The sequence below is a fragment of the Tyto alba genome, unplaced genomic scaffold (assembly GCF_018691265.1).
Source record: "Tyto alba isolate M040663 unplaced genomic scaffold, T.alba_DEE_v4.0 Super-Scaffold_2, whole genome shotgun sequence".
NCBI classification, from domain to species: Eukaryota; Metazoa; Chordata; class Aves; order Strigiformes; family Tytonidae; genus Tyto; species Tyto alba.
The window spans coordinates 60,757,178-60,784,968 of NW_024881282.1; the positions used below are offsets into that span (position 1 = coordinate 60,757,178).

The 27,791-nt window shown below is 38.3% G+C and overlaps 1 protein-coding gene across 2 annotated transcripts in view; it reads left to right on the forward strand.

Annotated features, from left to right (window-relative positions):
• ZNF277 (zinc finger protein 277) overlaps positions 1-26,595 on the forward strand; it is a 57,893-nt gene extending 31,298 nt beyond the window's left edge. For both annotated transcript variants that reach the window (XM_042793334.1, XM_032998788.2), the window contains exons 5-12: positions 10,405-10,496; positions 11,869-11,979; positions 15,490-15,622; positions 22,607-22,674; positions 23,719-23,815; positions 24,332-24,374; positions 25,013-25,187; positions 26,243-26,595. In XM_042793334.1, coding sequence (XP_042649268.1) covers positions 10,405-10,496; positions 11,869-11,979; positions 15,490-15,622; positions 22,607-22,674; positions 23,719-23,815; positions 24,332-24,374; positions 25,013-25,187; positions 26,243-26,435 — 912 coding nt within the window. In that variant the 3' untranslated portion in view covers positions 26,436-26,595. The remainder of the gene's footprint in view (positions 1-10,404; positions 10,497-11,868; positions 11,980-15,489; positions 15,623-22,606; positions 22,675-23,718; positions 23,816-24,331; positions 24,375-25,012; positions 25,188-26,242) is intronic.
• Positions 26,596-27,791: the final 1,196 nt, after the last annotated feature.

The window sequence follows — 27,791 nt, forward strand, 5'->3', positions numbered from 1 at the left end:
ATTGGAATGAAAAAGAGGGAATCAGATTCTTCTCAGTAGTGCCCACCAAGAGCTCAAGAAGCAATGGGCATGAATTAAGAATCAGGAAATTTCCTCTGAAAACAAGGAAGTACTTTTTTACTGTGAGGGTGATCAAACTAGACCAAGTACCCAGAGAGGTTGTAGAGTCTTCGTCTATGGAGATACTCACAACTAGACACAGTCCTGCGTAACCAGCTCTAGGTGTCCCTGCTTGGGCTTGGGGGTTAGACTAGTTGCTCTAAAGAGGTCCTTTGCAACCTCAATGATTCAGTGATTTGAGGTTGAGGGTGCTGTCTATTCAGTGGTTCTTCACTGTGCATCGTTGTTGCACTTCTCTGTACCTTTTCTAGTTTCCTATAATCCCTTTGAGGTTATGAAAGATGTCTTGAATACTGCATGTGGGCATGCAGTGTCATAATGATGTTAATTTCTCAAGCATGTATCATGTTGTTTATGGTTTTGAGGAAGGAAAGAGGGTCGTGATTGAGCATGCAACTAATATTTTCATAGAACTGTCAATTGTAATAGTAACTATTGTCTGTGACACATTGGACTGTACTTTTTTTAAAGGGCATTTGTTTCTGCTTTTGTGGTGTTTTGTGCTATGCAGTCCTCTTCCAACTAGGCCTTCTCTTTGCTGCCAGTGTCAAGGGAGTGCAGAGTGTGTTGGTAGGTGAGCTGTCTCATCTGCTCCGCAAATAGACATTTCCTCACATTCAGAAGAGAGTGTAGGATTTAGCCCAAAACAAGTGCTGGTTTTGTTTACAGAGTAATCAAATTAGAAAAGAAAGAGGTATGCATTCTTATTGTGGTGTGAAATAGCCTTTGCTATTAGCACTGGTTTAAATATCAAAATTGTATCTTCAGTTTTTACAGAAGGATTTTGTGAAATCAAGCCGCAGCTGTAGTTGGGACTAATGGAGTCACCACTTTAGTACAGCAATAAAGTGTGTTTATTTTTTCATTTCCTTTTGCTGCAATCTGAGCGTTGACTTGCAAGTTAAATAGTTATTTTGCTTTGCAAAGTCTTTTACCTCCAGACAAGACCAGCAATTAAGAGTGAGCTGGCAAATGGGCTCATGTGAGTTGTGCAGAATAAAGACCAGAACTATACAACTTTTGCTGATTTTTCTGCAGCCTTTGAATCCTAACAGCTGTCTCCACCAGCAAGCCCAAACAAGGACAAATGCTGTCTTTAAAATGTGTTAGTTGAGGCATTTCATTTTGCAGTTTTGAAAATCCAGTTTAGGAATATTTCGGGCTGTATTGCAGCAGGAGAGCTAGCCAAGGTAGATGTCATGCAGACATTATGGTGACTGTGATGTATTGAGAGAGGCCAAGGAATGAGCCTGAACTAGGTTAGAGAGCACAGCTTGCTGAAATAGCTGTCAAGGCTATGTAATACAAAACAGATACAGACTTTTGGAAAAACACAGTCTTGACAAAGAATTCATAGTTGTGGAGCAGTACCAGGCAAGGAAGTCCTGGCAGCAAGACTTGAGATACTAGGAGGGGAAGTGTCAATATAAGCCACTTGGGCTTCTCTTTAAAATTTTTCTAAAAAAGGTAAAAACCCCAGACATTTTTTTTTAAATACACACTTCCTACCACAGCGCTGACCTTGTCTAGCTGTTGTGTTTACAGCTATTCTTCTGTCATGTGACTGGTAGGTTTAGGTGAAGAGAATACTCTTCCTGCTGGTAAAAAGACCCTGAAGAGGAGCCTTCACCAAAACTGGAAGAGGCACTTGGCTATACCAGCTTCCCAGGATGAGCTGTTTGTATGATCCGCGGTTTGCCACAAGCTTAAGCCGAGACAAGGTTGAAGAAGTTGAAGCTATGCACCGGAAGGGATCGAGATGCTAGACTGATTTAACATAATACAATATCAGGAGTGTTGACAGCGTAGCTAATGATGTCACCATGTTAATAGTTACAACTGAAATTCTGTAGGTCCTTCTTTCAGTGTTTAGTTGCTTTTCCCAAGCACTCTGGAACCTTGTTGGTACTCCATGGGTTTTTGAAGACTTGTTACACTAATGGTCAGAAATCATTTTATCTAATTCAGCAATGACTCTGGGATACATTCTGTCAGATTTGAATATGTAATGTCCAACTTTTAACCCTTTCTTACCCTTTTCTGGTCTCAGTTCTTTGTTTCTTTTGTTTTAAATGCAATTCATTAATGGTTGTGACATAATCTTTCATACAAAAACTGAAGCCCTTAATATTGCAAGCATTCCTCTTTTGTCTGTATTTAGTCTCTTCCTACATTAAGTAATGGAACTCTGCTTTTCTTTGACATTTATTTCTAATGTATTTGGAGGCAGGGGGAAATTGTTTTTTGTTTTTCTGTTTTACTGTGTTAGCCTGTCTCCATCTTCTTTTGGTTGTCTTAGTTCAGACAAACTTCACCTTTCTCCTGCTTCATCTTGGCAGCCTGTGGTACATGTATACTGTAATTTCAATGTTCTTTTTTTTTTATGCATCTGTGCACAGTTACTCAGTTTTCACTGTATCATGAAACTCTTCCTCCCTTTTTTAATTGACTCATCTTCCTGAACATGCTGTAAGAATGTCTTCTACATCAGTGTCACAGTATCCTTCAAAGCCTGAGTTGTCTGACCTGTTATTGATTACAGTCTCTTCAAGTGTAGGTTCTAGCCTGTATCGCTTCAGTATCTGAGTCAACTCAAGAAGAGGAGCAATAGTGAAGAGAGGAAGAACCTAAGAGCAAGTGGGACAGACAGCTAGGGGAACAATCCCTTATAGCCATCCCAGTTAGTCATTCCCACTGTTTACTTTGAACTCAAGTTCTGCAGACTAGGCTGGAATCAAGAATAAGGTACAGAAGAAAAAAAAAAAAATCCCTATTCCTGAGTCAACTTGCTATACAAAATAAGTCAGGAGAATGCACCTCAGAGATTTCACAATATATACCACTTGTATTACGATCCTGAGACTTTTGCCAATTCATTATAATGCCAGTTAAGTTATAGTTTGGTCTCTGTACTCATTCAGTCTGCCTAGGATCTGTGGTTCAGCAGATTGTCCAGCTTGTTCTCCTTCTTACATCCTTTCCCCCTCATCACCACCATTTTCTCCCAAACTTCCTGTTTTTCCAGTCAGTCACAACTCTTATTTCTCTCTGGGTTTTTTGTTGCTGTCCTTTCAAACCTAGTTTAAAGTCTCCCCAATTAGCTGACAAACTGATGTCCTAAGATGCTCTTTTTGTTCCTTGTCAGATGGCTCATTGGTAGCCTTTGTTTCCTCAACCATATGACGATATTCTTAAATGCTCCCTATTTTGTCATTGTTTCCATGGGTATATATTCCTTTCCAGAAGATGTTGATCTATGCCTGTGCCTTGAACTCAACCAAAAAGGTTCAGGAAAACACTACCCGTTCCTTTTCCTACTTTATTCTTGTTCACAGCATACTGTGGTAATGTCTTATCTGACTATCTAGTAAAAAGTCAGGAATGTCCAATTGAGTAGTCAGCCTGTACCGAATGGAGTACTCTCAGATTCATCTCCAGATAGGCAGTGTCTCTTGGAAGATAGTAGGTCACTGCTCCATTGCTTTCCTCTCTTCTCTGTCCCAAAAGTGGGTCTCTGTGCTATCATTCTTCATTCCTTAGTGACTAGTCTTTGACATGCCAGTCTGTCTGTCTAGCCATTGGGACTCTGTTTGTGACATTCCTGAACTATGTATGAATTTTCACATTCACTGGATGAGAGGGAAAAGTGCACGAAGTACTCAGCAAACACATGTATGTCGGATGGTGTGACAGCTGGCTTCAAAAGTGTTGACTGTTCTTCAGACTGAACATCTTATCCTGACAATTTTGTTGTATTCCCATGCACATTACAACTAAGCTGTTTCCTGAGGGGCTTCTCCAGCAGGCATCTCTGATGATATTAAAGAAAAGGCACTCTTCTTGAAATAACATTGGAGAAGACATGATAATGATTACAGAGTTGGAAGAATATTTTTTCTATACTCCAGAGGCAAGAGGATACTGTTTGAAGTGGGAGAACTGAATACAGCAATCAGTAAGGAAAGAAGCTGAATGTAAAAGTTAGGAGACAAGCTGTTGGTATACAGCTAAGATGCAGGTCTCTAGAAAGACATGAAGTTTCTGATACCATGATTCTTTGTAAATATTTTTCCCGTTTAGCAGCTACAAGTATGATCTAAAGCTCATCAGCCAATCTTTGAGGAAACTGTAGACACAAAACGAAACGTAATTCTCTTACTTCAAGAGTAATTTATCCTAATGGTGTGTATAATAGTCAAATAATGTACTTGGCAAGTTTCTAGAGACTGTAGTACATTGTTGTGATCTTGTTGTGATCTGGCAGCATGATTGTTTTGGTTTGGTTTGGTTTGTTTTTTTTAAACCAGAATCTGTTTCATTTGCTTTCTTTGCCTACAGCAATAGCTAGTTTCCGTGATCACTCAGCAGGGAAATGTAACTCTTATTTAAATTGGAAGAAACTACAACTGTGCATTTGAGAGATCACCTAGGAGAGCTTGATAAAATACGTATTCTTATTGTGAAGTCTCTATCTTATATTACTTAGAACCAAATTCACACCCACATTGCTGCCTCCAGTAGCACCTTATTTCTCAAGCAGACACTCTGATTTCAGTAGTATTAATGAGTCCATTATTGTAACAGAAGGAACGTGGCCTGTAATTATGCACTCTACACAACAGTGTGACTGAGTGCTCAGATGTTCGAGTCCTCCATGCTGTAACATTCACGAAGTTTCCTCTTCAAAGGAACATCTTTAAGCAAACAACCTCCCTTGAGGATATAGCATAATTTATAAAGATCTTTCATTGGAACTTCTCTTAAGTGATCATTTATATAACATGCTGTCTTCCTAGTCTCTTGCCTAGAGAAGATGAGAGCAAAGGACCAGAACTGTCAAGGCAGCTACCAACAAGAACCCCAAGCTACAGTATGCTCTTGCCCCAATCCAGCTCAGTACTGAAATATTTGAAGTTGAAACTGTTTGTATGCTTAAGTCTTTGGGCAAGAAACTTTGGACTTTGCCTTGTCAGGCATATGGTAGTAATTTTTTTTTTTTTTTTTTTTTTGATCCTGAACATCTTAAAAAAGAAGATACATACCACTGTTAGCTCAGTTTTACAGACTGAACTGCAGAATCCAGTCCTCCAATGCACAAATGGATTCCTGGACTGAGGAATGATAAATTCAGGTCTCACTGCAGTCAAAAATAATGCATGATCTTGTCCCAAACTGCAGTGTCATCTGCCTCTATCTTGGAGCTAGAGCAGTACTGTCTGTCTTAATTTCTTATGTATCAGAAGTGCTGTAATTATAAAGAGGCAGAGTTTGGGGAAATAAGTAATATATTTTTGTTGGACCAAATGATTTAGTTAGAAAAAACAGGCAAAATTTTGACCACCAATTATTTTTTCAGGTTGGAATCAAAAGCAGCAAAACTTGTGCTGAGTGCTGGTTGTGAATGGTTGTTCTATGTCAGTGATCCAAGCCATGCATTTAAATAGCTACGTAAATTATTTATGAGGGCCTTGTTAGTAAAGGAGTTTATGATTAAAAAAAAATTAGTGGTCTGACAGCAGCAGACAATTTAGCACCTAGGATACAGTGTCTGTGGGAGGGAAGGGTAGCAGAAATTACAGTATCAGAAAAGTGTAATGTACCATAAAACCAACTGTCCCGAGTCCATAGCTTTTGGCATTCGATGGAATTCGGTTTTAGTCTTAGTTTTTAAAGTCATCTTGTGTGTCTTAGACCAGAGACAAAGTAATTGTTTAGGGAAAACTGCTTACTAGCTGCAAATATGCATTTTTCATCTTTTACTGATTATCAGTGTGAATTCTTGCTGATGCATAGTGCTTAAGTGCTTCTGGAAAAGAAGAGGTAATTTCTTCCAAAATATTGCTTCCTAAAAGAGGAACAGGCACATTTTTTTTCAGGTACATTTTAAATTACCGCCTCCTAGGAGAAAGTCTGAACTCCTCACAACCTCAAACTGAGCATCATGAATGTGCAGGGCATTTTTCTAGACTCCAAATTAAAAATTGTCAGACAAATGATCAAATTTCTTTTGTATTAGCAGTTCAATGTGCTGGCATATTTAAAGATGATCATCCTGGTATAAACACTTGCACATCCTTATCTAAAACACATCCTAAAACACAGAATAGATAGTATTTTGTAATTTGGTTGGATTTTTTTATGGTAGATCACCCATATATTAGGAAGTGTATGACTAAGAGCTGTACAAGAGGTTATTTTTCAGACAGAAAAAAAGAGGAATTTTATTAAGACTGAATTTGAATTTATTGAATACATTAAGTATTCCTGCAAAGCAACCACGTTTTTGTTGCATGTAAATACGATCAGTAATATCCAGCTTCCATTTGCTATGTTGAAGGTGATCAACTATTTAAGTCCTATAAAATTTTCCTGAAACCATTCCACAGGAAGCTGCTAACTGTCACAGTCATATCTAATGCTTATTTGATCTGGGCTCTGTCTAAAAATGTACTTCCAAGAACTTGTCATTTATGAGAACTTATTTTTTACAACACCTGGTTGATCTCATAAGCTTCACATGGCTTGTGGGGACAAAGAGTTCAAACTAAAAGCCTCTGTAATTTAAATTCTGCTTTATATCAGTGGGGATCTCTGTTCTGTCAGTGGCTGTTTCACAACTAGTTTGAGAGTCTTCAGTAAAGCAATGGATTTGGGAAGTGGTGGGTAGCAAATCATAGAATGTGACAGAAAGAGTGGAGGACAAATAGCTGTCAAAACATCTCACAAAAGATAAAGAGAGATGGGGGTCAGGAATTATTCAACAAACTACATCAATATTGTAAACTATTTTCCTGATACCAAGCTATGGCATTTGATTCATTTACTTTTGTAGTGGTTTGGATTACCTTTTTTCTGTGCTCAAATCTTTTATTCATTATGGAAAAACTAATATATGTGTATTCTGTGACCTGTTTACTTTTTTCTCAAGTGACTTCGCCCTCTCATTCTCTGACACTTTGATAAGACACAGTATCCTAAAAAAGTTTTGGAAACTATTCATGGCTGAAACGTTTTTGACCTTTCAACCATGAATTAATGCTAACAGCCCCAACGGTTCCAACAGGTTGGAAAGTGGTGCAGGTTTGTCATGGTTTAACCCCAGCCAGCAACTAAGCATCACACAGCCACTCACTCACTCCCCACCAGTGAGATGGGAGAGAGAATCAGGAAAAAAAGTAAAACTCATGGGTTGAGATAAATGGTTTAATAGAACAGAAAAGGAAGAAAATAATAATAGTGGTAATAATAATAATCATTTTAAAATATAATAATAATAAAAGAATTAGAATATGCAAAACAAATGATGCACAATGCAGTTGCTCACCACTCACTGACCAATGCCCATTCAGTTCCTGAGCAGCAGCCCCCAACCAGCTTTACCCCCCAGTTTATATAGTGGGCACGACATCATAGGCCACTTTGGGTCAGCTCTCCTAGCTGTGTCATCTCCCAGCTTCTTGTGCCCCTCCAGCCATCTCACTGGCAGGGCATGAGAAGCTGAAAAGCCCTTAACTTAGTATAAAAACTACTTAGCAACAGCTAAAAGCATCAGTGTGTTATCAACATTATTCTCCTACTAAATCCAAAACACAACACTGTACCAGCTACTAGGAAAAAAATTAACTCTATCACAGCCAAAACCAGGACAAGGTATTAAAGTAAATTACACCATTCCTGACTCATAACTTCAGTTTAAGCTTGACTTTCCTTACCAACTGAAAGTCTCCACTCAGAAAAATGTCCAGTTTTATGCAAGTTATTGTAATTGCTATTCTTCCTTCAGAGTCACAACAGTGGAGCAGAGGTAGAAGGGTGTTTGGGAGTGTCTGTAGGGAAGAGCAGACCTCTGGCTTTTGTTGTAGTTGGCCTGAACCAGTGCTTTTAATTTCTCACCAGATTTGCTTGCTGGCTCAGAAAGTTCCCTCTAGCAGTGAATGATGACAACATTTTATAAAAGGAGTGTCTACCTTGGAAAATATTTTTTAAACTGTTGAGTAAATTGATAAAGCAACAATGCTAAGTTTGTCAAAGCTTCCCAAATGCCAAGCGTGCTGGTGTAGGGGCAAATGGGAAGGGTGATAGAGCAGAGGAGCAGGAGCACAGTCTGTGTGGAGGATACAGTACACTTCTTCCCCCACAGGCATAACTGGGAGTAGCAGCACACCAGGGCTCCAGTAAGCAATTTGTATGAAATGGGAATCTGGACTTAGGCAGCCAAATATTGCAGAATGTTGTTTTTTCCCTCCTAGTAGAGTACAACTAGGAAACTATATTGGAATAACTTTAAGGGGAAGGTGGGGGTGTTTAGACCCTTGCTATCTTAATGTCTGAATTGTATGTGGTATCTTTAAATTGTCTTTTAGATTGTTTCTAGTGTGTTTTACAAAGTATATAAACTACACACAGACACCTTCAAATTCAAGGTTAGCCAGACCATGTCAGACGTGCTGCTGAGTGAAAAGAGGTGACAGCTACAGGTACTAGAGAGAGCAGCCCGCGTTCTTACTGACGTTCTATGGGATGTTCACTGCACGTGTGGACCAGACAGATATCCTTACTTAATTGTGTCTCTGCTGAAGGGCATTCACAAGATGTGTTACACACCATTTATCCCTTTCAGGAGTCAGCCCTGAAAAATAGGAATTTGTATTTCTGTTAGTTGACCTTTTGCATAAAGCAGCAGGACATGGGCGGATATGGCCTGGAATTTGAGTAGGCGCTGCTGAGCATGGCTCCAACAGAAAATGTACACCTTGTAGTAGAAAAGCAAACAAAAAAGCCCCAAGATTTCCATTTTCAGGGTAACAGACCCTTAGCTGATGTGCAACATCTACAGCTCCCAGATTGTGTGGTTAAAAATGGGCCCCAAAACAGGTTAAGGCATAGTGCACTTGTCTCCCACAGCAGCCACTGGCCCTAGGCCAAATGTAACTCAGGTGTGGCATGCTCCTGTGTTCTCTCCAGCAGTCATCCTTTTCATCCCACCGCCCCTTGCTGGATACGGCATGCTGCTCTTGTGGAAGAGAAATGAACAGGACATTTATTTGCGCAATATCAGCCTCCTGCCATCTCTCAGTGGGCAACAGGACGTGGTATGGTAGACCCACACCAGCCCATCCATGCTGCAGGACACACTTGAGCCTGTAATGGTAATAGCTCAAGCCTTCCACTTACTTCTTTGGGGGGGGGGTTTCTTCTTTTTTCCTTTACTTTTCTTTCTTTTTTGCCTTCTATGGGGCTTGCCCAACAGGCATAGCTGAATGTGAATTTAGATGTAGACTGTGGGCAAGTTTGGGCCTTAATCCACACAAAAACAGTACTAAAGAGGTAGGTGAGAAACATAAAGCTCCACTGTTGCAGGCTCTAGGGAGATAAAGAGATTGAGAAAATCCCCTGAGGAATTCAGTCAGCATCCCAGATGTCAGGAAGCAAGCAGTGGCATCTCTACATTGCACAGAAAGTAAATCCTTTACCAGTTAGCAGCACTTAAAACACAAGTACAGGGTAGTGTACTGCCAGACTGAAAATATGCTAAATTTTAGTCCAAGCACCTATTCTCCCCTGTCCTAGATGATTGTGACCTTTCCATCTGAAGTGTGTAGTAACTACACAGTATAACTACACTGCTGCTGTTACACCACCAGAGAAAATCACCTGCTACATGCTTTTGCTGTTGTTGGGAACATTGTGGTCAAGTGTTGTAAAGTGTCTAGCCTAGCCTGTTGCTGTACATTAGACAGGACCAGTGGTGAAGACAATCAGCTTCTCCTTTTCCCTGAGTTTATTACGCACCATAGCTCCCTGCAGAAACTGCCAGGGCTTTTATCATCATTCTGTATTATGAAAAAGTCCTCTAGATTGCCTGCAATTAGCCATGTAAAATTAAGTTTATCATTCCACTGGGGAATACATGGTTACCCATAGACTTGCTCTCTGATACTGGAATTAAATCTGAACATAAGTACAAACAATAAACTGATATGTTATATACGGAATCATTTAAATAGCTGTGTAAAATCTCACTGTGGATTGTATTTGTTTCTTGCACCTTGTATAATACTAGGAAAATTTTAACGGAACTTGACTGGAGCACATGCTGCCTTTGAAATAACTTATAATTTTTGTGAGAACCCACCCTCAAAAAATACTGACATCTGTTTTTTGACGGCAGCACATTTTAATTTTGTATGTTCATTGTTACCAGTAAGGATTAAGAGGTATAATAAGCTTATGTGATGGAATGATATTTTTTATATGAATAACTGTATCCATTTCTTTTCATAGAGAGAAATTCTAGAACAGCAACAGCGAGAGAGATATGACATAAGTTTTCATAGTATGTGTATGTTCTGTGACCAAGAATTCACAGGAAACAGGTTTGTTTACTGACTTGTTTGCTTTTGCTTGATTTTTTCATACTGCTCAGCATTTTTGTTTATGGTTTTAATGTCATTGAACCAGTTACTGCCTAATAGTAGGTCTCAGATGATAGAAGTAATTTTAAGATATAGTTTAAATATTTCTTTCAACTGTGGTGTCATTTTAAATGGACCCCTTCCCACTCCTCAATCCTTTAATTATTCCAGCACAACTTTTTATACTACACATTAAGCTGGAGTTGGGAAGTGAACCATCTGAAAGAAACAGTTTTTCGATAGTTGTTTTAGTGGCAAAAAGAACTGTTTAAGCCAGTATGGCTGTTAAAAAAGTATTTCTATCCAGTTACACATTTTCCTGTTTAAACCTCACCAAGCCAGTGTGGATTTGAAGATTGAATGAAAAAGAGGGGAGGAAAAGGAGAGTGAGAATGGAGTGCTTTGCATCAGTCAAGTGGAAGCAAGGGTTGCATTCAAGTGCCTGCTCCAATGAAAGTTTGCTTTTCCACAGTAAAACTGTTTCAGCTGGAGAGACTGAGTCTTATCCCTGAATGTCTGTTTGCATAGGTACTTCTAGTACTCCGAAAAGGTAGAACAACCTGTGTTCATGTCCCTGCAGGTCATTCCAATGTTGTGTGAGTGTCCTTTTCTCTTTACTGCCTGGTGTGGTGAAGTTCACATCATGAAGCCCCCAAGAACTTAATCCTCTGCTTACTCTTGGGTATCACAGAATATATGATTTGAAAATCATTCCTGGACTGTGATAAAAGCAAGGCTGAGCAGTGTTAAGACTTGGATGTTTCTTTAGTCCCCAGATGCAAAGATGGAGGCACCTAAGGAATTAACCACTATACCTCTATTACTTGAACATCCATTATGTTTGTTCATGCGTATTTTTGAGTGCTGTTCTGTTGTTAGTGCCATGTAAAGCAATATTGGTGTAAAAGCATATCACACCCAAGAATATTTGCTTTGTCAACCAGCATAGAGAAAACTGACAAATGGCTTTTTAGAATGTTTCTGAAGACACTTGTTTGAAATGTGATTTGCTTAGTCAAGTTAATAAATGAGCTTTGCTAACAGGGTGAAAATGATCTATATTGTAGTTTTCATTGAAAGGATTATATTTCATGCATGCAGGGATTAAGGAGTTGAAATGTTACTGAATGCTCATCAGAGCTGAAATTGAAAACTTCCTATTTCAATGAAGTTGCATTCTTTTTTTTCTAGCAGTGGCAGAAACACTATTATTGTTTATTTAATGTGGAATTTTATGCATTTTTAGAGAAGTTGTTTTATTTCAAGACACTAATTGAATAATTCTCATATGTACTCAAAAATGTGTAATGTTCTTATTGAATGTCTTTGGTAGATCTGTCCTTCTCAATCATATGGCAAGAGAGCATGCTTTTAACATTGGGCTGCCAGATAACATTGTGAATTGCTATGAGTTTTTGGCTGTGTTACAGGAGAAACTTGATAAGTAAGTAGTTTTTCGTTTGTTTGTTTGTTTGTTTGTTTTTTTAGTTGGACTTAAATCATATTTCTTTTAACCTTGGAAATAAATTTAATTTAAATTAATTCAGCATTCGTGGTGTCCTGGTTTGAGCCCAGAGCGCAACTGAGGACTATGCAGCAGCTCACTGACCCCTTCCCACTCAGAAATGGGAATGAGAAAATAGAGTAAGAGGCTCGGGAATCAAGATAAGGACAGGGAGGGATAACTCACCCATTACTGTCTCAGGCAAGAGACTGACTCCTTAGAGGAAGAAAAGAACATCAATTTAATTCAAACACCACCAACAGCAACACGTAACAAACAGAATAGGACAGTAGGAATTATAATCATGTCTTAAACACACCTTCCCTCTATCCTCTCCCTTCTTCCTGGGCTCAGCTTTGCTCCAGTTTCTCTACCTCCTCCCACCAAGCAGAGCAGGGTGAGAGGGAATGGAGGTTACGGTCAGTCCCACCACTTCTTCCTCCTCAGGAGGAGGACTCCTTGCACTCTTCCCCTGCTCTATCACAGGGCCGCTCTCACGGGAGACAGTCTTCCACGAACTTTCTCCGACATGAGTCCTTACCACGGGCTACAACTCTTCCTGAGCTGCTCCAACATGGGTCCCCACCACATGTTGCAGTCCTCCCAGCACTAAACTACAACAGCAGGGGCTTCCCACAGAGTCCTGGTCTTCTTTGGGCACAGCCACCTGCTCCGGTATTCAGTCCTCTATGAGATTCAGGTTGGCATCAGCTCCACTGTGGACCTCCATGGGTGACGGGGGACGGCCTGCCCTCTCACCACAGGCTTCAGGGGAGTCTCTGCTCCAGCGAGCCTCCCTCCTCCTCCTTTCATACACTGACCTCGGTGTTTTCATAGGTGTCTTCTTCACAACTCCTCAACTCCCACTCCTCCTCCCAGATTACCCTTCTTAAATACGTTATCACAGAGGCGCAGCCACCGTCACTAATTGGCTTGGCCCTGGCCTGAGGTGGATCTGACTTGGTGCCGAGAGAGCTTCGAGAAGCTTCTCACAGGGGCCACCACTGTAGCCCTCTTCCCTGCTACCGAAAACCCCCGTCACACACACAAACCCATCACACTTGGTTAGTTAAAAAGAAGCAAAGACAGAATGTAAGTTTATTGTGAGTGCTCTTAGAAGGCTTTTTCTTGCCTTACTGGAAGCTATTTCATAACAATTTGTAGCATGTTTTTGCTGGGAAAATGGAGTTGCGCAGTGCTTTTTTTCTTACGCATTGCACAGTTTCCACTGACATCAATAATAGCATATCCCTTTTTCTCATAACTTAATGTTCTTCTTTCTCATCATAATGATCTTTTTGCTAAACATCTCTTTAATCACTAAGTAAAGAGTTCTTATGCCAAACTTCGTTTGCTTCTCTCCCTTCTCTACTGCTTACTGAGTACATCCCAGAGCAGAAGGGGAAAGCTACTGTATGTGCTGCCTCAGAAACATGTAAACCTGAGATGGCTGAAGAAGTTAAAAAGGAATTTGGGAGAACTTGAGTAGCAAAGAGCAAGAAACTCTTCACTTTGAGTTTCTTTTGCAAGTATCTAAGTGCCCTTTATGAATTTCATAAATGGGACAACATAAAGTATGCCACAAATATTACTTGGGTTCTAGCAGGCAACGAACTTTCTTAAGAGTGAAACTGTAGCTTTAACAATTTTATTAGATTTTAATACAATATGTAATCAAAGACTGTAGAAAAAAAATACCTAAATCTTAAATCTTAGGCTTAGTTATATAAAGCCTCAGAACACTGGGATTTGTGAAAGTTGAGATATAGAAAGTAGATTCAATGTACTTCCAAGTAAACTTAGGATCCACTGGTTTGTACATCTGAAAAAAAAAAAGTAGAGAAGAGATTCAAAGGATGGGAAAGCCAACAGTACTCTCTAATTTAGTCTTTGGCCTGAAAAAGAATGTGCAGCCACAGTAGATACAGATTAACTTCTGTCAGAAATGAAGATGTATTAAAAATGCCTTTTATGTTGTCATAGGTGTTGCCTGGTGCACTGAGGTACCTTGCTCACTGTCCTGGTTTCAGCTGGGATAGAATTAATTTTCTTCCTAGTAGCACTAAAGTCAAGGCTTTTGCTGCTCTTCACCCCAGCAAGTAGGCTGGGGGTCCACAACAAGTTGGGAGGGGGCATAGCTGGGACAGCTGACCCCAACTGACCAAAGGAATGTCCCAGACCACGTGGCATCATGCTCAGCAATAAATCAGGGGAGGGTTGGCCAGGGGGCTGCTGCTCTGGGACTGGCTGGACATCGGTCAGCTGGTAGTGAGGAATTGTTTTCATTTGCATCACTTGTCTTTCTTGGGTTTTATTTCTCTCTCCTTGTTATTTTCCTTTTTGTTATTATATTAATAACAATTATTTATTTTATTTCATTTCTATTGTAAAACTGTTCTTATCTCAACCCACAAGTTTTCTCACTTGTATCCTTTCAATTCTCTTCCCCTTGCCCCCCATCCTGCTGGGCAGGGGAGCAAGTGAGCGGCTGTGTGGTGCTTAGTTGCCAGCTGGAACTAAACCACAACAAGACTGAAATGCAGATTACTGTCCTCATGGTCCACTGTCTGAGTCAAGAGACTCGACTCAATGCTTTTATAGGCTCAACTTTCAGTTGTCAGTCGATACTACAGTGGAGAGAACAATTATTTTACTGTACTTGTAATGGAGAATTCAAGACAGTGCCTGTATTTCTGGTTTGTTTGAATTGCTCTGGAAGACATACTGTGGAAAAATTCTCATTTGTGAATTAATGTTTTCACATTCCTAAGTAATGTGTGTGTATATGTATAATAATTCATGTTCTATATATGTATGTACATATAGGTATGTATGTATATACATATACATGAATTATATATATACACACCTGTGTGTGTATATATATATATGAATTTATTTACTAAATTTGATTTCTCAGGATTGCAAAACCCATTGATCACTCTAGCAAACATTCATTTAGCCTGTCTGTTGAGTTAGAATTATAAAACTTTCTGTTTAGCTAATTTAAATTGTTTATAAAGATATGGAGCACATTCAGAGTTAGGGTTTTTTCACTCTAAATTACAAAGAAACAGTTACTGATGGGTTGGATGGCAGTATAAGTGCATACTGAGTTAAGAGTTCACATGTAGACCAATCAGCAGTCCTCCCATGCCCTGGTGGGACAACTTGGGGTAATCAGGCTTTTCTCCCATTTTGCATATGGGGCAAACAGTATACTTTTTTATTGTCTGTATTTTCATTTTATGTCATTTTTGTCATCTCTGTGTTTGATTGATTCTACTGTGATCTAGGATTTTTTTTTTTTCAGATAAACTTTCTTTTTCATTCAGGTTGCTCTCACATGCTTAGGATTAATCTTACTGTATATATGTCCAACTTACTTAAGGATGTTATCTTGTACTGTTTTTGTTTTAATGTGTTGACCTGTTTACCTTTTTATCTTAGTTTGCAATGTTTATACTGTGAAAAAGTCTTCAGAGACAAAAACACACTTAAAGATCACATGAGAAAGAAGCAACATCGCAGAATCAATGCCAAAAACAAAGAATATGACAAATTTTATATCATTAATTACTTGGTAAGTGGTTCTATGAATAATTAGTGAATTGAATAAAGAGATACAGACAATATCTTGTTAAAAGTGAGTAATTCAAAACCAGCAATTAGTACAAAGGTCAAAAATCAATTGAAGGACTCTTAAGAAATATGCTCATTTATGGTATGATATTCTGGATAATTGTTAAACTAAGGAATAGTAAACATTTGTTGTTGAGAATTGATTTTGAGAGATGCAAGAATGCAGCTTGAAGAGATGCTAATCATCATGTCATTAGTGCTCAGTCTCTGCTGTAATAATCAGAAGGGAAAATGAGTAACGAAGTAAATGAAGGTCTAACTTGAACGCTATTGGCTTTGAGCTTGTTTTCTCCAAACCTTAAGCTGGAAGTGCTCTTCAGAGTATAAATTAAATGCAAAGAGGAGGAAAATGAAAGATACATAGATGAAAGAAAAAGTAAGTGTTCATGTTTAGCCTCCAGGTATGTGTATGTTGCATGGTTTTAATATTTTTTATCTCAGACCTTTGAGAGTGGGTATGCATGTGTGTGTAATAGATTTTCACTTGCTGTCTTCAACTCATGAATATAGGAACTGCTTCAAAAGCTGCTACATTCTGTCCCACAAATAACTGTATTTCATCGGAACTAGTCTTTGTGCCTTCTGCATGTGTTAATATCTAGGTTATAAATAGGCATCCTTGACAGTTTTACCTACTCTTTCCCATTAATTTTTCTCCCTGGGTTTTTACTTTAAGAACAAAAAGTTGAATGTTTAATGCTCTGCCAAGTCCCTTCTACCCAAGATGGAGTGAATTCCCTCTGTGATCCTGTATACTTTCCTTCCAAAAATCAGTGATCTGAGGCTTATATTTTCTTTTCTAGATATTCAAATATCACTGCTTTAAAAAATGACCTATATTTGCTGTGCAGTGGCAAAAAAGTTGCGAAGCTCTGAAGAATAGATGTTCTCAGCTGCTCAACATAACTGGCAATTCCCTTCTTCCTTGCAAGTTAACAGACTTGAATTTAACATTGTAATTGTTTTAAGTTATCTTAATAGTTCGGTTCTTCTCTGCTAGTCCTGCAGGGAATCTTATGTTTTCAGAACTTGGCATCCCCTTTAAATTACTTTCTGTCTCTAACTTGCATTCATTGTTCAGATTTGAATCTGTCCCAGCTTTGATCCAAAAATTGAGTTAGATGACTGCTCAGAAGCACAGGGAACCATGTGATACTCCTTCAGAAATTTTAGAGACATACAGGGAGGTTATAACATCAGTGCAGACACAGTGGCTGTGTCATGTTAATAAGCAGACTATGACAAAGTAAATATAGCAGCAAAGCTAATACTCATATACCTAACCTCTTTTCCCACTCTTTCCAGTTGCTCCATGCTGCCTACTGAGAATGATCGGTGGCTTGTACGCCTCTTGAACCACATCCAGGCATTGTCTGGGTAGTGGTGCTGGCATGGCCACAGAACATGCAGATTAAATTGTATGGGCAGTCACAGGACAGTGCTGAAGTCAGGGCCTGGGTCCTCCTTAGTTATTGCTGGTATTCTGGGCAGGACTTTGCAGAGTAACTTCTCATGCCAGCCTGAACCAATTCAGGTATTGATCACTTAGCAACATCACTTAGAGATGTATTTTTCAGGTCCTTGCTATTACCAATAGAGGATGGTAAACATAATTCAAATAAGATATGTCAAACCACCAAAATGTTTAAATTTGGACAGCAGGGTCTGCATGCGCAAGGTTTGTACCAGTGTGCTGCCAGTGCTTCTTCTGGGACATACTTTGAATGATCACAATTCTTTGTCTGGCTCTATACACTCTGCTACATCCATGTTTTCTTTCTACACATTTTCAGTTGTCTTTCACTGCATTCCACTCAGCAGACTGTTTCTACTCAGTCTTTCTGATCCTTCAAACTGTAGCCATATCAGAACTGCTGACATTTCTTCTTTGAAAGAAAGGATAATTTTTTTTAAATAAAGAATAAAAACAGACTGAAAACTGTGTCTTAAACACTTATAAAATAGTTCGCTATAAGATGTGTGTTTGCACACTAATGTTGCATGAGTTTAAATTTTTCATTAACGTTAAATTTTTAGGATAATTACTACATAGTAGAAAGTATTTGCTTTCAAAATAGTCCCTGGTAAACCTTTTATTTTTGCACAAAGGAGAAGAACATTAAAGGGAAGAACTTTAATTTGTTCACTGGAGGTTCAGTAGATTGGCCTTTACATGTAAGGCAAAATAACATTTTTCTCTACTGCGCAAATGTAATCTCCAATAGATTATATTAATGTGATAGGATTCATTTTTTTTTGAGCTGAGTCTATACTCAGTAAATTCTAGATGTTATGCAAGGTCTGCTTTCTGTAATGACATGATGTAGTGATTGTGCATCCTCTCCCCCAGCACCTCACAATTTACTAAAGGATTTTCTTTTTAATGTGTAGTATCAAGCTTTACCGACTTCTCAATGAGTCTTAAAGATCTGTGCTTTGCACTGCTTTAAATGTCCAGGGAAATTAGGGAATTTCACAGGCACAGGCATGGATTAGATATCTTATCTGAAATGACAGATGTACTGTTTCAGAATTTACTACTGAATTCATCTTGACCTAAAAATCTATTTTTTATATATTTTCACATAAAAGTTTGAATTTTGAGAATACAAGAAGGATCTTGCTATATGCCAGTTTGATCAAGTTTGTTTTCATCATAAAGAGACCATAAGACTAAGTAGGTCTCTAACAATAAACAGCAATATTATCACAGTCTTATCCACTTTACTTTCAGGACGTGCACCATAAAGCTTCTCTATCAGCAGCTGGATCTTAAGCTATTTAAATTAATAGTTCTTTAGTACAACCATCTTACAGACTTTATTGCCCTTTTTTTATAATTTTCCATTACATGTTATCTTTACCAAGCACTGCGTAAAATAGTCTTATTAAGCTGGAACTGGCAGTTTCCTTTATTTTGTGGCTTTTGTACTGAGAGGTTTTAAGGGCTTTTTGTTCAGATGTCCTGAGAATGTCTGCTGGATTGCCTCATGATCTTCTCGCCAGTTCTTACTTGCGTTTTTAAGCTGATGGCAAAGCTCCCATTGATTTCATTTAGAGCAGTAGGCTTGCCTGCCTTATTCCTTTCCCTCCATTCTGCTTTTCGTTTCACTTGTGTTCTTAGTGCAGTTGTGAGAATCTGTTTCTATAACATAAGTTACATTTATGTCTACGTGTTGGTAATTCCCTCCCCCAAATTTCCAATTTGGCATAGCAATGAGTAATATAAATGCAAATTTCTTTGCAAATATTTTTGTATTCTGAGACTCTCTATGACTTCTGTCATGACCTACAAGCTGCTTTGATTTGTCTATCCCATATTATTGACAGGTACTGTTGCTCATAGTTTAGAGTTAAGATAATAGTATCACAAATTATCTTTAGTAGGAGTGGAAGCTTTTTTGGTCATGTGCATGTATAATAGATTTCTTTCATAAGCAAGTATCAAAAGTTTATTATTAGATAGTTACATTAAATTAGAGTGGGAGTTTTGCAATTATGAAAATTACTTGAAAGGCAGTGGGGTCACTTCCCCAGTAGATTTGGAGGTCTTTTGTCAATATTGTCTACGTATGCAAGATGATACCAATCCTGTTTAGCAAGGCTTAAAGTGTAAATTGAAAAAGACCAAATGATAGTAGAAGGTGAAGAACTGAGCAATAATGCAACCAAGATATATATCTAGGCTACCTTATTTTTCTTTTCTTCAAAAAAACTTCCCACTTAATTTTCTTGTTTCTCTGCCTGTGTTAGGCTGTGGCCCCATGACTCACCTTGCGCAGAGCCAAGAAAAAATGGAGGGAAGTACTTTGTAGTCTGTGGGCCCTGCTGGAAGCCACAAAAGAACAGAAGACAGTACTAAAACTCTCTTATTCCCAGCCCAAGGAACTGAGACAGACCCAGACTGACAGGGCCTTCCATTCTGCATTCACCTGATTGTTACCAGCAGCACTTTAAGTGTAGAGTATCCTTGGTAGGAAGTACAGGTGTTTATTTTCAAATTGACTAATGGCATGTATCTGTAGTAATGTAACATCGCTATAATGAATGCACTTATGACTAAGCTAGATATCTGAAAATTGTACCTGTTACTATAAAACTTGTTTCATAAAGCCCTTACTTTTCCTCAAATATAAAAAGATGTTTTCTCCTTATTGCCAAGCCCTAAATCATCATTATTATCTGTTGGAGGCCAGGGGAAGAATGTTTTGTTATGGAGGTTACTATTTATATTTAGCCTGTTTTGACTTATGCAGTATTTATTTTGTAAAATAGTAAAGGAAATCCCTTCATCATCCAGTGATAGTTCAAGACTTAGTAAAATCCTCCCCCCAGTAGTGGAACACTTCATATTAAAATTCATCCGTTGTGTATTAACTAATGTTGGGGTAAGACCATCTCTTATGTGTGTTAAAGCATCTTGAGTTCTTCAGCAATATAAAGCAATTCAGATGATTGCAGTAAAGCAGGTGAGAAGGGTGAGAGGAAATTTGCAGGGGAAAGCAGCATCTGTTTGGAGTTTCTGAGCTCCACAGGCCTGGAACTGCATTTGCATGTAGTTCAGTAACTGCTCTGTTGGGAAGACTGCTTGAGATACCAGCTGCTGTTTCTAGTTTCTCCCATCTCAGCACTTATTCTCAAGTCGGGGTGTGTTGCCTCAGTGAAGCACACAGACCTTCCTCCTGTAGAACCCTTAAAACCATGCTCAAGTTGAGAAGATAAATTGTCTGTGAGTCAATTCATTTCTGTGCATTTAGACTTCATTTTGGAGGAGGAAATCAAACTATTTTCTATAGGAACCTCCTCTCTGTGAGATACACAGGAAGTATTTTTTTAAAAAAGCTGGGTTTCATTGGATATATAGCAAGGCCTGCAGTTTTTAAAATTATGTGTTTTCTACTGTTTGAACCATTAATAATGTCAAGTCTAGTTTTTTCTCTGGTTTTGTTAGATTTTCTTGGAAATCTCTAGAGATGATTGCTGGGAGCTCTTGCATGTCAGATGAAAGAGCAAGGGAAGTGGAATACTTAACAAAGGCACCCTTGGTTCCAAATGCCCATCAAGCTGCAGAATTTTAAAAGTATTTTTAAAAAAAAAAGAAAAATTAAAAAAACTGGAAGAGCTTTAAGAATGTTTATAAGAACTCTTTCCCACCCTCAGCTTCAGTCTCTTGGCACTTTCATCACAGTATCCCTGGTTATCCATTCACTATGCAATTTTCCAGTGATACAAGACCTGATTAGCTTTTGCTTTTTTTTTTTTTTTTTCTCCTCTGACTATAAATAGATGAGGAAAACAGAGACCTCTTATAAGATTCTTCTCTGGCTTCTTCACAGAAACACCATAAAGAAACAGCATCAATAGCAAAGCTTGTATGTGGTTTTCCCCCTTTCACCTTTAATTAAAAGGTGAAGCTTAATGTTAACTGCTGTTTTGAACATACTCTTTTGTGCATATATACTTCAAGGTGGTAAGGGGAAGAATAGTGAGCATTCATCTTCATTTTGCAGTGCTTGTGAGCTGCTATCCTCTCGTTAAGGTGTTAACATTAACAGCCATAGGAGACTAGTGTGCAGCTGGGAGAACATGTGGTGAGAGGCGTTAATGGTTTCATGTTATCTCACAGTAATGGTGACATTAATGAGTCTCCCCTGTAACTCAGAGAGTTTACACACTACCATGTAGCATCACTGAATTAATTACTGAATTTTCATTCTGTAATATATGATGACATTATGTTTAGAGCCATCTAGAGACACTTGTTTATCATTTACCTGATAGACACTAACAGCTTTGAAAATTCTCATTAAATTGTTAAATGATGGCTATCTTTTCCTTCTTTTTCCAAACAACTATAAAAGCAATAATAGCACTTACGAAGGATGTTATTAAATATATTTATCAGAGGGAATATTTGAATGAAATAAATGAAAGAATGATATTTTTAGCAGCTGCCTTTTATTTTTTTTAAATGGAGACAAGATCATTAACTATGATCTTTGTGAATCCTTCACAGCCATCAAAAGTATGAGTTCAAAAACACTATTTTGATTACTGGTTAGTTTGCTCTGGTTTATTTTTAAAGGCAGGAAGAATCAGAGGAAAGAAAAACACTAGCTAAAGATCACTGCTGGTATTTCAGTAGAGTGCTTCAGCTTTTTATTGCTTGTTATTTATATCACAGTCATGCTGAGAGTGCTTGCCATTGTGCTGAGCGCTGCACAAATGTATGGTGATATACTTTGCGCTGAAGGTCTTTAAGATACAAATAAACAGCACAGAAAGTAAAAGGAAGAGTAGAACACCATGAATGCATGTGCTTACATTCACGTCTGAGAAGAGGATGGAAGAGAAACTGAAGTCTGCTCAGAGATCTATGCCCTGGCTCCTTACTACCCTTCTGGAGTACTCTCTAGCTAGGTTTACACCATGTGTTTTTACTGACACGACATTGTACAAGGTACGAGCACTGACTGGTGTAGCTATGCCAACTAAAGTGTCAGGTGTGATAGCTGCATTGTTTAAGCAGCATATGCTGCATGAAGAGCAAGGTAGGGAGGTTGGACTGAGCAAGTGTGATGGCAAACTTGAGACAGTGATAACAATATGTACTTTGGGAACATCTTGGTAGTGTTGCGACACTCTACTTTTACACGGTTTCAATCCTCTTCTTGAGAGCTCTGTGCCAAATAATCTTCTTCCCAGATGTACCGCGGGGAGTGCCCCATCAAAAGACAAAACAAATTGTTATTTTTAAAAATATTACTAAAGCAGTGTTGTATGACCACCTTTAACTGACAGAAATACCAAAGTGATCCAAAATAAAATGTTGATTGTGACTATCCAGGTGTTTATTCAATTGATACATAAAATTTGATGTAAATCAAGAAATGTTTTTTCTTTTTCTTTTCTTTTTTCTTCCTAGGAATTTGGAAAGTCCTGGGAAGAAATACAGTCAGAGGATGACCGGGAATTACTAGATAACCTAGAAGAGTAAGAGTTACTTATGTGCCCATTATAAAGACCTGCAAGACCATTATTGTTGAAAATAGTTACAGGGAAAATTAATTTAAGTCAGTCAAATCAACTCCAAATTGTTCTTGTCAGAGACACTTCACAACAAGGCCTGTAAATTTCATATTTCAATCACAAGCCTATTTTTCGTTTGCCTATAGCTCAAACAACAGCCTTTTGGGTTTGTAATGATGTAGGCAAAACAATATTTTTTTTTTACTTTTGTATTAAAAAATGGTTGAATGGATTTTGCTCAAATTTAAAAATCAAGAATAAGCATCAACAGTGTCAGCATGAGAAGGAAACAGTATGAAAAAGTCTGATAACAGGATTTTGAAGGAAACTTCTCAACAGTGCTGACTGAGGGCAGCATGCACCTCTCTCCATTCTTCTGTGGTCCAGGCCCTCAGATCACTGCAGAGGTGGATTTCTTGGCCATATAGAATTGAATCAGCTGGAAATAAGTTGTGGCTATCAGGGTCTCTGACCTTCCTGGTTCTGTCTGTGACTTCAGCTTAATTTTACTTGATTATACATGATTGCAATAATATTTCTATCTCTCAGCAGTATTGAAGTGCTAGATAGATGTGTTGGTAAAGTATTCTCTGCGTGCATGTCTAAATGTAGCATAAATTAGTGTCTCCTTCAGGAATAATAATAATATTTGGTAAGTAAATAACAGAGTGAACTCTGCCTGATGATTATGTCTTTGGTGGCATGGAAACTGAAGTTAAGATCCTGTTTGTAAGTGCACTCAAATTCAAGTAGAACTTACTGCTTGTCAGCACAGGAATTACCCAATAATAACTGTTCAGTTATTCTTGAACTTGTCATTTTTTTAGACTGTAAACCAGTTTCTAATCATGTATCCGTCTCTAAATCCACGCTGTCCCTCCCAACCCCTGAAAGTGTTCAGTTTCTCTGGATTTAGTTCTAGTGCTGTGAATGCAGAATCTGAAGTACCCTTTCACAAAATGTCTCTTCTCTTTTCCTAAATGAATCTTTTTGACTCTTAATCATAAGAGACTGGTCTGACTGGGAAGAACATCCTGTGTGTGCAGTTTGCCTGTTCTGTGAACAACAAGCAGACACCACAGAAAAATTGTATCTTCACATGCAGGTACGACTTGTTTTAAATACCAGTTTTTTCATCAGTTTGGCATTAAAAAGTAAGATTGTAGCATCGTAAGATCAAATCAGCTGCTGCATTCAAATGCCCTCTTTAGCACAGAACTAAACAGCTGCATGCATCTCTAACATCTGTTCTCTAAAATATACAGAGGAGTCAAGTTTTACATTGAGAGTATGACTAGCTATAACCTGTGAGTGTACAGACAATAAAGAGGTAGCATCTTTAATATTACAGCGACTCGATGATTTAATACATTTGATAGTTAGCATTTGTGTTTCAGTTTTAATAAAGTATTTAACAGGAGCATTACAGTTTAACAGAATATGAAAGTTTCTGATGAAACAAAACTTTTGGGGGGTTATTTCATGTATTAATGTTTGCATGTCTATATGCATATTGTCTGTGTCAGTCTACAAAAAGCTGAGCTGTTTTTAACTTGGAAAAGTAGAAGTAGTGGAAATAAGGTATTTTATTCTTTCCTTTTTTTTTTTTTTCCCCCTCCAGAAATCGCATGGATTTGACTTTCCTAAAATAAAGTCAGAGCATGGTGAGTAAGAGATGTTGTAATTGTCAGCATTTGCCACTAGTGTGGAGAAAAACACATCATAAGAGTAGTGGAAAACAACCATACCAGTTTGATTTTTGTTTGGGCATTTAACTTTTCCATTGTGGAAACTGTTTCTGCCAGCTTACAGAAGAACACCAATAACACTGTTTTTCTGAAATGGTCGTTAGTGGCAAGTACGTGTGATATTTTCATTAAAACCATTGGATTCTTTTGCAGAGTAGCTTCTACAAATACCTACTCTATGAGTCCCAGGTCTGGCTGCTGGAGCCCTAGAATTAGTAGTAGTAGTAGTAGTAGTAGTATTGTTGTTGTTGTTGTTGTTCTTGTTAAAACCCGCTTTCAAGTTAGAAGGCTGTGCTCCAATCTGTGTTTGACCAAAGTTTGCTTTCTGCCATAGACTGAGAGGAAGCAAGGCATTTGCAATTTTTACATTAAAAGAAGAGCTAGTTCCCCTGCAGCTGGGAAAAAGCATTTGTTCAGTTAATTTGTTCAGTTACAGCATTCATATAGGGCTGGTCTTCAGTAAGCCCTTATCAGCCTTCGTGCTTAATCCAAAAAAGCATTTGTAAATTAAGTTTCATGTTCCTCAAGTGCTTGTTCGCTCCCGTCTCTCCCAGGTCTGAAATTTTATCAGCAAGTAAAGCTAGTGAACTTCATCCGAAGAGAAATCCATCATTGTCGTTGTTACAACTGCCAGGAGAAATTTCAGTCTAAAGGAGGATTGATAAGTCATATGGAAGAGACCGAACACATTACCTTCCTGCCAGCCAGGTCTACATGGGATCAACCACAGTAAGGGCACACATGTTTCTTCCAGCATTTTACTGTTAGGTCATAATGTCTGTAAAACAATAGGTTGAAACTTCTGGGTTTTGCCAGTGCAGCAGTGCCCTGAGCTCCCCAGCTCTACTGTCACAGATTAAATAATAAGTGGTTTCAAAACTACTCAGAGTTATAAATCCTTGTACTGTCTGAAGCTAAAATGAACATGTGATACTGCATTTCCAGTTGCATCCAGGATGCACTATCCTCGTAAATTGTGTCTGCACTGTCAAGTCAGTATGCTAGAGAGGTTTATTTTTGCAAGACTGTCTTTTGTCTGTATTTGCAGTTGTGCAGTGAACGGTGAAAGGCATATGTGGTGCACTCAGAGCACTTTCCCTCCTGGTAGAACCAAGGTTGAATCTGTGCACCAGAGTGACATCTCAGATGCCCCACTTGCAGGCACGAGATTCTTCCAGTCATTAGCTCCCTACATAGATGCAGATCATGCCTGGGATGGGCATCTGACATGTATTTCATTGCTAGTAAAGATGTGCTCTGGCCATATAGTTCTAGAACCAAATCAAACCCCTTTCTTTTGCATTTCTAATACATATATATATGCATAATTTCTACATAACTTTAGACATCAAAATAAGTTGGTTGTTTACCCTTAGTTTTCTCCATAGCAAAGAGAAAGAGAGCATAACATAACACTGATTCCAGTTGTCAGTAGGCTGAACAGGCCGAGGGGGATGATGCCATAGGTGGTAAAGCACAGGGAGTGTTCTCACTGAAACATCTCTGTTCAGCATTTGTTGTGGGACAAATCTGGATCTGTGCCCTCAGTTGTGACAACATACAGGTGAAGAACTAGGGTGAAAGACTTGTCTGTTGCCAGTTCTTCTGTATGACTCTTCTAAGATGTACATGCCAGCTGATTTTTTGGGGGTGTGCTGTTTATTCTCATTGCAGACAACCAAACTTTCTCATTTTTCCTTTTTTAAAATCTAATCTCAAAATATGCTCTACCTCTTTCAAACAAAATATGTGACTATCCAGTAATTATGCCTTGTTGCTTTCAGGTATTATTTTCCTACCTATGAAAATGATACGCTCCTGTGTACATTGTCAGACAGTGAAGATCTGATAACTGAAAATCAGAGTGAAGATATCCCTGTTGTAAGTGAAGATATAGCCAACCTAAAAGCTCTCAAGCAGAGCAGTGTTTTAAACCAGCTCCTATCTGAAGAGAACAAGAGTCAGGAGAAATTTTGACCTTGAATTACAGTTGCTGACCTTTGAGAGTTTCTTCCGCAAGACAAAAAAAAAAAACAAAAACATTCTTTCACTAATACTGGAATACAGTTCAACTCATAATGTTATCACTGGGCAAATATTACATGAAAGGGAATGCTAAATAAAATTTAAGTGTAAACTTTTTTGGTTTATCTTCCTTTAAATTCTAGTTTTATTTTAAAATTAAATGCTGGATTTTCTGCTTGGCTCTCCAAATATTCTTAGTGTTGTTTACAAATAGGATTTTTCATCTTTTTTTTTTTTTTTTTCCTGAATACATCAGAATCAGAGTTCTATTTTAAGGCCATCTTGTGAAAAGCACGAACAATAGAGACAATGTGTCTTGATATATGAGCCAATGAGTGAATGTTCTATGTGTTATTGCTGTTAGCATACGGAAAAGAGCCTGAATTTAATTCTTGTTCTGTTACATAAAGCAAATTTTGCTGTTTTTAACCTTAAACCTTCTTTAAAGTTAAAACAGATCTGTATATCTCTATTATTCATTATTGATATATAAAATATATGGTGCCTATTCTGTAAACTGGCTCAGAAACACCAGCAAAGCCTGTGAATATGGGACTGCATGGGAAGTTGCCAATCCAAAGCCTAAAAAAGCATAGAAACAATTGCAATCTCAGTTGCATCAAAGATCCAGAGAATTTAAATTAGACTTCTTGTATGGTCATGAACTGACATGCAAAATAAATGGCACTTAGGGGATTGCAGACATAAATCCAAATGAAATCCTCAAAATCTCAACTCAACTGTCCATTAAAGTTGCCATATTACCTGTAATTTTGGATGTTAAAGTTCCCAAGTTAACAATGTCTTCAGCACGTCTTGACAGGACAAAGCACCTCAGAGCATAGGTCCTGCTAGGATGATCCAAGCTAAGTACTCCTGCCTCTCTTTCTCCTCTGAAATCTTAAGTAGTTCCAGAGTTCAGGATTGGCTTTCCATAATACATATAACTGCTTTCAAAAGTGGCAGCACATTCTTTTTTCTTCTTTAGATGGGTGTTAGGGCACTTGTTCAAAGTACGGGAGTCTCGGCTCAGTGCCCTTCCCTACCTGGGAAGATTCAAAGCCATACCTTTGCCTTTGCACAGCCCTCCTTACCTGAAATAGATTGCTGTCAGTAAGAGTTGTTGTTTGTCATTATAGTGATTGAGAATTATATAGCAGTCCCTGGGAACAGGGGCTGAAGTTCAAATCTTGACCCGTGTTCTGCTAAGGTTCCATATCCAGCCTAATTCATCCTGCAATATATTTGCATCAGTTTCTTTTAATTTGCCTTGAACTTGCTTTCTCCTGGCATTACCCATTACCACTA